Consider the following 12,330-nt stretch of genomic DNA (forward strand, 5'->3'; position numbering starts at 1 on the left):
AAGCTGACCACGACTCCATTTTGTTGCTCCCAGCCTATAGACAGAAACTAAAACAGGAAGCACCCGCGCTCAGGTCTGTTCAATGCTGGTCCGACCAATCGGATTCCACGCTTCAAGATTGCTTCGACCACGTGGGCTGGGATATATTCCGCTTAGCGTCAAACAACAACATTGATGAATACGGTGATTTGGTGAGCAAGTTTATTAGCAAGTGCATCGGTGATGTTGTACCCACAGCGTCTATTAAAACATCCCCCAACCAGAAACCGTGGATTGATAGCAGCATTCGCGCAGAACTGAAAGCCAAACTACTGCTTTTAATCAGGGCAAGGTGACCGGAAACATGACCGAATACAAACAGTGTAGCTCCCTCCGCAAGGCAATCAAACAAGCTAAGCGTCAGTATAGAGACAAAGTAGAGTCGCAATTAAACAGCTCAGACACGAGAGGTATGTGGCAGGGTCTACAGTCAATCACAGACTACAAAATAAAAACCAGCCCCATCGCGGACCACGATGTCTTGCTCCCAGAAAGCGTCTTTGCTCGCTTTGAGGACAATACAGTGCCACTGACACGGCTCGCTACCAAAACCTGTGGGCTCTCCTTCACTGCAGCCAACGTGAGTAAAACATTTAAACGTGTTAACCTTCGCAGGGCTGCAGGCCTAGACGGGATCCCCAGCCGTGTCCTCAGAGCATGCGCAGACCAGCTGGCTGGTGTGTTTACGGACATATTCAATCAATCCTTATTTGCTTCAAGAGGGCCACCATTGTTCCTGTTCCCAAGAAAGCTAAGGTAACTGAGCTAAATGACTACCGCCCCGTAGCACTCACTTCCGTCATCATGAAGTGCTTTGAGAGACTAGTCAAGGACAATATCACCTCCACCCTACCTGACACCCTAGAACCATTCCAATTTGCTTACCGCCCCAATAGGTCCACAGACGACGCAATCGCAATCACACTGCACACTAACCCATCTGGACAAGAGGAATACCTATGTAAGAATGCTGTTCATCGACTACAGCTCAGCATTTAACACCATAGTACCCTCCAAACTCGTCATTAAGCTCGAGACCCTGGGTCTCGACCCCGCCCTGGTCAGGAAAATAACCTCACACTCAATGTCAACAAAACAAAGGAGATGATCGTGGACTTCAGGAAACAGCAGAGGGAGCATCCCCCTATCCACATCGACGGGACAGTAGTGGAGAGGGTGGAAAGTTTTAAGTTCCTCGGCGTACACATCACGGACAAACTGAAATGGTCCACCCACACAGACAGTGTGGTGAAGAAGGCGCAGCAGCGCCTCTTCAACCTCTGGAGGCTGAAGAAAGTTGGCTTGTCACCAAAAACACCCACAAACTTTTACAGATGCACAATCGAGAGCATCCTGTCTGGCTGTATCACAGCCTGGTATGGCAACTGCTCTGCCCATAACCGTAAGGCTCTCCAGAGGGTAGTGAGGTCTGCACAACCCATCACCAGGGGCAAACTATCTGCCCTCCAGGACACCTACACCACCCGATGTCACAGGAAGGCCAAAAAAATCATCAAGGACAACAACCACCCGAGCCACTGCCTGTTCACCCCACTATCATCCAGAAGGCGAGGTCAGTACAGGTGCATCAAAGTAGGGACCGAGAGACTGAAAAACAGCTTCTGTCTCAAGGCCATCAGACTGTTAAACAGCCATCACTAACATAGAGTGACTGCTGCCAACATACTGACTCAACTCTAGCCACTCCCCAACCAAGGAGAACGGCCTTGGTCGGGGAGGTTACCAAGAACCTGATTGTCACTCTGACTTAGCTCTAGATTTCCTCTGCGGAGATAGGAGAACCTCGAAGAAGGACAACCATCTCTGCAGCACTCCACCAATCAGGCTTTTATGGTAGAGTGGCCAGACGGAAGACACTCCTCAGTGAAAGGCACATGACAGCCCGCTAGGAGTTTGCCAAAAGGCACCTAAAGGACACAGTTTTACATTTTTATTAAATTTGCAAACATATCTAAAAACATGTTTCTGCTTTGTCATTATGGGGTATTGTGTGTAAATTAATGAGAAAAAAAGCTATTTAATCCATTTTAGAATAATGCTGTAATGTAACAAACTGTGGGAAAAAATAAAGGGGTCTGAATACTTTCCGAATTCACTGTACACACACAGACGACATACGACTACATACACTCAGACACACATGCATATTGATGCCACACACACACACACACACGCACGCACGCGCGCGCGCACGCACGCACGCGTGCACGCACACACGCACACACGCACACACTGTTCACATAAGCTGCTGCTACTCTGTTAATTATTTATCCTGATTGCCTAGTCCATTTTAACCCTACCTACATGTAAATATTACCTAAAATCCTTCAATTACCTCGGACCCCAGCACATTACCTCTTTACTGGTTAGGGTTCAAGCTCCAGTAGGCTAATCTTTTTGAGAGGAACTGTAATACCGTACTGTATTATACTGTATTATATGGACTGGAATTAAGCACATCATTCAAACCATGATGAAGCAGGGAGAGAACATGTGATTCTGGTGCAGCACATGCAGCCTACAAAGTTACAAGTATAGGCTAGCGAATTACATTTTAATTTTGAAATTTAATAGTGCCTATTTGTATAATTAGTTGGCCGAGACATTTATACCTTTCATAATATTTCTCCTAATATTATTTGCCTACCTCTTCTTTCTCTATTGTTGGTTAATTCCTTCCACAGTTAAATGAAATACGTTTTGTTGTCCTTATCTTCATCATTCTAATGAAATCCTTGAATAATATAGGACTACAAAGAGATGCAGAAGGCTTTCACTTCTCTTCACGAAGACTGAATGGTTATGGGTTTAAATAAATACCCAGCTAGCACAGTGGATCTGGGCAGACTCCGGCTGAGTGGGAGTAGTACTTGGGGCTCGGGCCGATTGGGGTTATTCTCTGGCAGATGAGTACGCGGGCTGCTTTATATACAGTGGGGCAAAAAAGTATTTAGTCAGCCACCAATTGTGCAAGTTCTCCCACTTAAAAAGATGAGAGAGGCCTGTAATTTCCATCATAGGTACACTTCAACTATGACAGACAAAATGAGAAAAAAAATCCAGAAAATCACATTGTAGGATTTTAATGAATTTATAACAAGTTTATCTCAATACTTTGTTATATACCCTTTGTTGACAATGACAGAGGTCAAACGTTTTCTGTAAGTCTTCACAAGGTTTTCACACACTGTTGCTGGTATTTTGGCCCATTCCTCCATGCAGATCTCTTCTAGAGCAGTGATGTTTTGGGGCTGTTGCTGGGCAACACGGTCTTTCAACTCCCTCCAAAGATGTTCTATGGGGTTGAGATCTGGAGACTGGCTAGGCCACTCCAGGACCTTGAAATGCTTCTTACGAAGCCACTCCTTCCTTGCCCGGGCGGTGTGTTTGGGATCATTGTCATGCTGAAAGACCCAGCCACTTTTCATCTTCAATGCCCTTGCTGATGGAAGGAGGTTTTCACTCAAAATCTCACGATACATGGCCCCAATTCATTCTTTCCTTTACACGCACCAGTCGTCCTGGTCCCTTTGCAGAAAAACAGCCCCAAAGCATGATGTTTCCACCCCTATGCTTCACAGTAGGTATGGTGTTCTTTGGATGCAACTCAGCATTCTTTGTCCTCCAAACATGACGAGTTGAGTTTTTACCTATTTTGGTTTCATGTGACCATATGACATTCTCCCAATCTTCTTATGGATCATCCAAATGCTCTCTAGCAAACTTCAGACGGGCCTGGACATGTACTGGCTTAAGCAGAGGGACACGTCTGGCACTGCAGGATTTGAGTCCCTGGCGGCGTAGTGTGTTACTGATGGTAGGCTTTGTTACTTTGGTCCCAGCTCTCTGCAGGTCATTCACTAGGTCCCCCCGTGTGGTTCTGGGATTTTTGCTCACCGTTCTTGTGAACTTGCGTGGAGCCCCAGATTGAGGGAGATTATCAGTGGTCTTGTATGTCTTCCATTTCCTAATAATTGCTCCCACAGTTGATTTCTTCAAACCAAGCTGCTTACCTATTGCAGATTCAGTCTTCCCAGCCTGGTGCAGGTCTACAATTTTGTTTCTGGTGTCCTTTGACAGCTCTTTGGTCTTGGCCATAGTGGAGTTTGGAGTGTGACTGTTTGAGGTTGTGGACAGGTGTCTTTTATACTGATAACAAGTTCAAACAGGTGCCATTAATACAGGTAACAAGTCGAGGACAGAGGAGCCTCTTAAAGAAGAAGTTACAGGTCTGTGAGAGCCAGAAATCTTGCTTGTTTGTAGGTGACCAAATACTTATTTTCCACCATAATTTGCAAATAAATTCATTAAAAATCCTACAAATCCTCATTTTGTCTGTCATAGTTGAAGTGTACCTGATGAAAACTACAATAATTTTTTGTCCCACTGTAATTAACATTTTATTATTTATTTTTCCATATTTTCTCATTGTTTCTGTGATCAAAAAATAAAGAATTTAGTATTAGTAGTATTTTAGCATTTTGATGTGAGCCGCAAGGCAATTAATAAGCATTAAAACATTTGTGGATAGAGCCTCCCGAGTGGCACAGTGGTCTAAGACACTGCATACTGTTCAAACTGCGTTGCTACAGATGCTGGTTCAATAGCCATGCTGACCGCGACTGGGAGACCCATGAGGCGACGTACAATTGGCCCAGCGTCGTCTGGGTTAGGGAGAGTTTGGCTGGCTGGGATGTCCTTGTCCAATCGCACTGTAGCGACTCCTGTGGCGGGCCAGGCGCATGCATGCTGACACTGTCACCAGGTGTACGGTGTTTCCTCCAAAACATTGGTGTGGCTAGTTAAGCATGCATTGTGTCAAGAAGCAGTGCGCCTTGGGATTGTGTTTCGGAGGATGCACTGCTCTTGACCTTCGCCTCTCCCGAGGCCGTATGGGAGTTGCAGCAATGGGACAAGACAATTGGATATTATAAAAACATTTTGTGGGCCTACCAGGTGGCGCAGTGTTCTAGGGCACTGCATCGCAGCACTAGCTGTGCCACCAGAGACTGTGCCACCAGAGACTGTGCCACGGAGGCCTAGCGTCGTCCGGGTTAGGGAGGGTTTGGCCGGTAGGGATATCCTTTTCTCATCGCGCACCAGCGACTCCTGTGGCGGGCCGGACGCAGTGCACGCTAACCAAGGTTGCCAGGTGCACGGTGTTTCCTCCGACACATTGGTGCGGCTGGCTTCCGGGTTGGATGTGCGCTGTGTTAAGAAGCAGTGCGGCTTGGTTGGGTTGTGTTTCGGAGGACGCATGACTTTCGACCTTCGTCTCTCCCGAGCCCGTACGGGAGTTGTAGCGATGAGACAAGATAGTAACTACTAATAATTGGATACTACGAAAATTGGGGAGAAAAGGGGGTAAAATTCAAAAACATTTTGTGGATGGGTATAATTTGTATGTTTAAAATGTATAATAGTAATATTTAAAATGACTAAATCTGTAATTTTGTCTACATTTATTTAAAATTGCATCGGGCCGCTTCTAGGGGGTTTCTGGTAAGTCGGCTGAATTCCGGTAGACAGAAACATTCCGATGTACCGGAAACCGCCCAATGTAATTGGGCCGATTCTGGGGGGTCATTCATTTTCATTCTGCACCAAGTATGACACCCAACTCCTGGCCGATTCAATTAGCTCCGGCCCCTGAAAAGGGCCGCTTCTGGTCCGATTCCTCATAGCTAGCTGAGTAACTGCTACAGCCTACCGCCATTGCGTGTTTGCACTTCAAACTACCCATGAGTTCTATTGGCTGCCGTATTTAACACACTTCAAATAGTCTATTGGTATAATAAATGCAAAAAAATATATATGTTCAGCAAGCTATTCTAGTCCAAGTGCTAAGGAGCGTTTTTTAAGGAGAGAAGCCATTGGAGCACAGGTGTGTGCGTATTGAGCAAAGAGACAGTGGCTATAAAATAGAAGCTTATTATGCATAACAAATCATTAGTTAGCTAAATATAAAGCTAATACTGCCTTGAATGTATTACCTGAAAGAGGTAGTCTAGGACATCTATATATAGGGCTATATATCAATCCAGAAAATGATGATTTATTTTGGATGCAATTTGAATGGAGTTGATGGAGAGTGAGAACGACTGAACTATGAGAGTTAAAGAAATGATTTAAAGCAAGATACTCGAGTGATAGGCTGTTGTAAAACTCCACTTCTGCAATAAAAAATATATATATTTTCAATAAAATAATCAGATGACCTCTGAAATCCAGATTAAGATGGGTAATTTAGACGCGCATTCAGTCTTTATATTACTGTAGTATAGGCTATGTTGCCAAATGTAGGCCTACCTGTCACAAGAAAAGAAGTTACCATGATGAGATGACAGGTCGACATGCATTGTGAACTGTGCCCCATACTGAGATGGCCTGTCTGTCCCCACGCTGAGAATTGATGATTCATCATGCAAGCCTTAAAGAAGCCAGATATAGACATCACATATAATTTAACAGTTCCATTTCATGCCATGCTCTTCATATACATGATTTATTATAATTCACCGGTTTCTCACAGTTATTTATCCCGAGAAAAAGGAGTGATTTGGGGCGTTAATTCTCGGTAACCAGGTTGATTTGGGGCGTTAATTCTCGGTAACCGGGTTCCGCCACTGAAACCCTAGTACCGGTCCTCATTGTATATGCTATTGTTATTTTGTGTTTTGCAAATTGTTCTTACTTTTTAATTCTGCATTGTTGGGAAAGGGCTCGTAAGTAAGCATGTCACGGTAAAGTCCGCACCTGTTCTATTCGGCGCAAGTGACAATTAACATTTTATTTGTTAAAGCTTCAGGCATTCTAAATGAGTGTGACTATAGGAGAAAAAAAGAACTGTCTCTATGAATGCAAAGAACAAAGAGCTTTTACACTTGTCCAACAATGTTCTGAAAACACTGTAACCATCTGTATATATACACGTGTAAAATGGCACCGGAGAAGAAGGTTTTACGTGCCCCCAACCGATTGTGTTTTTTTGTTTATTTATCTGCGTTGTTTGTAACTTTTTCTTCTGGCCCAGGAGTGTGAAGGTGAACGGAAAGGCTCTGGAGCAATGAACCGCCCTTGCTGTCTCTGCCTGGCCGATTCCCCTCTTTCCACTGGGATTCTCTGCCTCTAACCCTATTACAGGGGCTGAGTCACTGGCTTACTGGTGCTCTTTCATGCCCTCCCTAGGAGGGGTGCGTCACTTGAGTGGGTTGAGTCACTGATGTGATCTTCCTGTCTGGGTTGGCGCCCCCCCGGGTTGTGCCGTGGCGGAGATCTTTGTGGGCTATACTCCGCCTTGTCTCAGGATGGTAAGTTGGTGGTTGAAGATATCCCTCTAGTGGTGTGGGGGCTGTGCTTTGGCAAAGTGGGTGGGGTTATATCCTTCCTGTTTGGCCCTGTCCGGGGGTATCATCGGATGGGGCCACAGTGTCTCCTGACCCTCCTGTCTCAGCCTCCAGTATTTATGCTGCAGTAGTTTATGTGTCGGGGGGCTAGGGTCAGTTTGCAATGATGACTCCTTGCTGTCCCCAGTCCACCTGGCCGTGCTGCTGCTCCAGTTTCAACTGTTCTGCCTGCGGCTATGGAATCCTGACCTGTTCACCGCATGTGCTACCTGTCCCAGACATGCTGTTTTCAACTCTCTAGAGACAGCAGGAGTGGTAGAGATACTCTTAATGATCGGCTATGAAACGCCAACTGACATTTACTCCTGAGGTGCTGACTTGCTGCATGCTCGACAACTACTGTGATTATTATTATTTGACCATGCTGGTCATTTATGAACATTTGAACATCTTGGCCATGTTCTGTTATAATCTCCACCCGGCACAGCCAGAAGAGGACTGGCCACCCCTCATAGCCTGGTTCCTCTCTAGTTTTCTTCCTAGGATTTGGCCTTTCTAGGGAGTTTTTCCTAGCCACCGTGCTTCTACACCTGCATTGCTTGCTGTTTGGGGTTTTAGGCTGGGTTTCTGCACAGCACTTTGAGATATCAGCTAATGTACGAAGGACTCTATAAATACATTTGATTTGATTTGATTTTTTAAAGGTATTTTTATACATATTGTTGCTTCTACCGTCTCTTATGACCGAAAAGCCATCAGGACTGCGATTACTCACCACGGACTAGCAGAATCCTTTTTCTTCTTTCACGACTCTGACGAGCCCGAGGCAGAGGATATACGGCTCCCTCGGGAACAGGCACCGACCCCAGTGATCTGCGTGAAGAGGAGGCGGAGAAAGAGAGGCCGGAGGGCGGACTGCCTTCTGAGGAGTAGGAGGCGATCGAATAAACCCCCACTCCCCTCAATTCTTCTCTCAAACATGCAATCTTTGGACAATAAAAATAACTAGTTTTTGGGAAGATTAAACTAACAACGGGACATTAAAAACTGTAACATCTTATGCTTCATGGAGTCGTGGCTGAATGACAACAATATCAACATACAGCTGTCTGGTTATCAGATGTACCAGCAGGATAGAACAGCGGCATCTGGTAAGGCAAGGGGCGGTGGTCAATGTATTTTTGTAAACAACAGCTGGTGCACGATATCTAAGGAAGTCTCGAGCTATTGCTCGCCTGAGGTAGAGTTTCTCATGATAAGCTGCAGACCACATTACCTACCGAGAGAGTTTTCATCTATATTCTTTGTAATTGTTTACACACCACCACAGTCAGAGGCTGGCACTAAGATATCATTGAATGAGCTGTATTCTGCCATAAGCAAACAAGAAAACGCTCACCCAGAGACAGCGCTCTTAGTAGCCGGGGACTTGAATGCAGGGAAACTTAAATCAGTTTTCCCTAATTTGTATCAACATGTTAAATGTGCAACCATAGGGAAAATAACTCTGGACCACCAATACTCCACACACAGAGATGTATACAAAGCTCTCCCTCGCCCTCCATTTGGCAAATCTGACCATAATTCTATCCTCCTGATTCCCGCTTACGAGCAAAAATTAAAGCAGGATGCACCAGTGACTAGATCGATAAAAAAATGGTCAGCTGAAGCAGATGCTAAGCTACAGGACTGTTTTGCTAGCAGAGACTGGAATATGTTCCGGGATTCCTCCAATGCATTGAGGAGTACACCACATCTGTCATTGGCTTTATCAATAAGTGCATCGACGACGTTGTCCCCACAGTGACCGTACGTACATACCCAGAAACCAGAAACCATGGATTACAGGTAGCATCCACATTGAGCTAAAGGCTAGAGCTGCTGCTTTCAAGAAGCGGGACTCTAACCTGGAAGCTTATAAGAAATCCATATTGCTATTCATTGACTACAGCTCAGCGTTCAACACCATAGTGCCCTCAAAGCTGATCAATAAGCTAAGGACCCTTAGCTTCCTGGACTTCCTGACGGCCGCCCCCAGGTGGTAAGGGTAGGTAACAACACATCTGCCACGCTGATCCTCAACACAGGGGCCCCTCAGGGGTGCGTGCTCAGCCCCCTCCTGTACTCCCTGTTCGCTCATGACTGCACGGTCAGGCACGACTCCAACACCATCATTAAATTTGATGACACAACAGTGGTAGGCCTAATCACCGACAACAACGAGACAGCCTACAGGGAGAAGATCAGAGACCTGGCCATGTGGTGCCAGGACAACAACCTTTCCCTCAACGTGACCAAGACAAAGGAGATGATTGTGGACTACAGGAAAAAGAGGACCGAGCACGCCCCCATTCTCATCCACAGGGCCGCAGTGAAGCAGGTTGTTTGCTTCAAATTCCTTGGTGTCCACACCACCAACAAACTAACATGGTCCAAGCACACCATGACAGTCGTGAAGCAGGCACGACAAAACCTATTCCCCCTCAGGAGACTGAAAAGATTTGGCATGGTTCCTCAGATCCTCAAAAGGTTCTATATCTGCACCATCCTGACTGGTTGCATCACTGCCTGGTATGGCAACTGCTCGGTCTCCGACCGCAAGGCACTACAGAGGGTGGTGCGAACGGCCCAGTACATCACTGGGTCAAGCTTCTGGCCATCCAGGAACCTCTATACCAGGCAGTGTCAGAGGAAGGCCCTAACAATTGTCAATGACTCCAGCCACCCTAGTCATAGACTGTTCTCTCTGCTACCACACGGCAAGAGGTACCAGAGTGCCAAGTCTAGGTCCAAGAGGCTTCTCAACAGCTTTTACCCCCAAGCCATAAGACTCCTGAAAATCTAGTCAAATGGCTACCCAGACTATTCACATTGCCCTCCCCCTCCTCTCCCCACACCACTGCCACTCTCTGTTGTCATCTATGCATAGTCACTTTAATTAACTTTAATTAACTACCTACATGTACATACTACGTCAACTAACCGGTGCTCCCGCACATTGACTCTGTACCGGCACCCCCCCTGTATACGTATATTGTTATTTTTTACTGCTCCTCTTCAATTACGTGTTACTTTTATCTCTTATTCTTATTCGTATATTTTCGGTTGGGGGCTCGTAAGTAAGTATTTCACTGTAAGGTTTACACCTGTTGTATTCGGCGCATGTGACTAATAAAATTTGATTTGATATAGGCCTACACACTCTCCCTCACATCTCTCTTTCACATACTCCCATTCTCACACACATCCTCTTTCACACATACACACACACAGTCATACATACCCACTCTTGCAAATGCAGCCTAACTTTGAAGCATCTCTTTTAGTGGCATATTCCTTTTCAGTTCTTCCTGTGCCATCTACATTTTATGAATAGCCTAGTCAGTGGGTCAAGTTATCAGGTTCCTAGCTAGCTAGTTAACATGACTAGATAGTTAAACAATAAATAAAATATATAAATAAAATATAAATTGTCTCGCAAGTCATTTAAAATGGGCTGCGACACGCGCACCAATTTCAGGCAGAAAGAAGAACATAGCTCTGGTGATATTTGGCATCATTTTGCCTGGAGGCCCACGGTCTTCAGCCATGTAAAGGTGCAAGCTAAGACTGTAGCTGTGTTCCGTGTTGTGTTCTGCGCTTAAAATGTTCCGTGCGGTGAAATGGAGACACGATTAATGGCATCAAAGTCTTCAGCCATGTAAAGGTGCAAGCTAAGACTGTAGCTGTGTTCCGTGTTGTGTTCTACGCTTAAAATGTTCCGTGCGGTGAAATGGAGACACGATTAATGGCATCAAAAATATTTACCGCCGATAAGCATGTCATGCCGTAACCCGTTATTAACGTGTTAATTTGACAGCCCTTAAAATATTGGCTCTCCAATGAACAGCATCAAATTAATGCTTTGCAGCTTCAATGTAATACTTTGGGTGCAAACAAAGATATGATGGTGCATAAGATTACTCACTGTATGTCAATTAGGCATACTGCTAGTTTATCACTAATATGTGGGATTACTGAACACAAAAAGACTGGTAAGCATAGGGCCATCTCACAGACTGACAGACAGACAGACTGACAGAGAGACAGACAGGCCACCAGACACCAAATACCTCCTGTATATTGTCAAGTGGGGACCCAGCATCCTCCTTTTGCCAGCGAGGGATAAAGAGAGAGAGAGCATGTTAGTGAATGACAGGGAGAGAGAGAGCATGTTAGTGAATGACAGGGAGAGAGAGAGCATATTAGTGAATGACAGGGAGAGAGAGAGCATATTAGTGAATGACAGGGAGAGAGAGAGCATATTAGTGAATGACAGGGAGAGAGAGCATATTAGTGAATGACAGGGAGAGAGAGCAAGAAAGAACAGCAGCAGGAGAAGTTAGGTTGGCTTGGCATGAGAGATAAGTGAAGGTTCGATACAGCAGTTAGTGATGATAGTGAGCTATACTGGTTAGCCTCTGAGTGGCATAGAGGGAGCAGAGTTAATTTTGATTTAAATCTTTAGCTTTAAACCTCAGCAGAGAATGTCACAGTGGTACCCAAAGTTCCAGTGGTACACTCTAGCACCAGCAGCACCCCTGCAGTCACTGCCATCTGACAATCTGCACTGACGGACACCTCCACCCTGACACAAACATCATATCCACACAAGATGTGTGTCTCTCTAAGCTTCCATAGGTATCATCCTACTTATACTGCGTTGTATCCTTACTTATAGCCTATTTCCATCCTAGAGTGGCGCTTCCCATCAAATGTCAATGTTTTTGATTCTGAGAAACAAGTAGGCTGAGCCTGGGTCCACAAATCTGTTTGTGTTTTATCCAACTCCTCTGTCATGTAGCCTAGGGAATGTTTTTGGAGTTGGATAAAGCACATACAGATCAATCAACCAGGCTAGGTTGGGCCATTTACCCTCTGAACC

At 45.3% G+C, this 12,330-nt stretch overlaps 1 protein-coding gene across 9 annotated transcripts in view; it reads right to left on the reverse strand.

The window, feature by feature from the left end:
* Positions 1 to 12,330, reverse strand: part of LOC115143415 (band 4.1-like protein 1) — a 174,917-nt gene that overhangs the window by 42,427 nt on the left and 120,160 nt on the right. For 7 of the 9 annotated variants that reach the window (XM_065001949.1, XM_065001951.1, XM_065001952.1 and 4 more), the window contains one exon: positions 11,519 to 11,554. The exons of the other annotated variants lie outside the window; for them this stretch is intronic. In XM_065001949.1, the coding sequence (XP_064858021.1) occupies positions 11,519 to 11,554 (36 nt within the window). The remainder of the gene's footprint in view (positions 1 to 11,518; positions 11,555 to 12,330) is intronic. 9 annotated transcript variants of the gene reach the window in all.

The sequence above is a fragment of the Oncorhynchus nerka genome, linkage group LG15 (assembly GCF_034236695.1).
Source record: "Oncorhynchus nerka isolate Pitt River linkage group LG15, Oner_Uvic_2.0, whole genome shotgun sequence".
NCBI classification, from domain to species: domain Eukaryota; kingdom Metazoa; phylum Chordata; class Actinopteri; order Salmoniformes; family Salmonidae; genus Oncorhynchus; species Oncorhynchus nerka.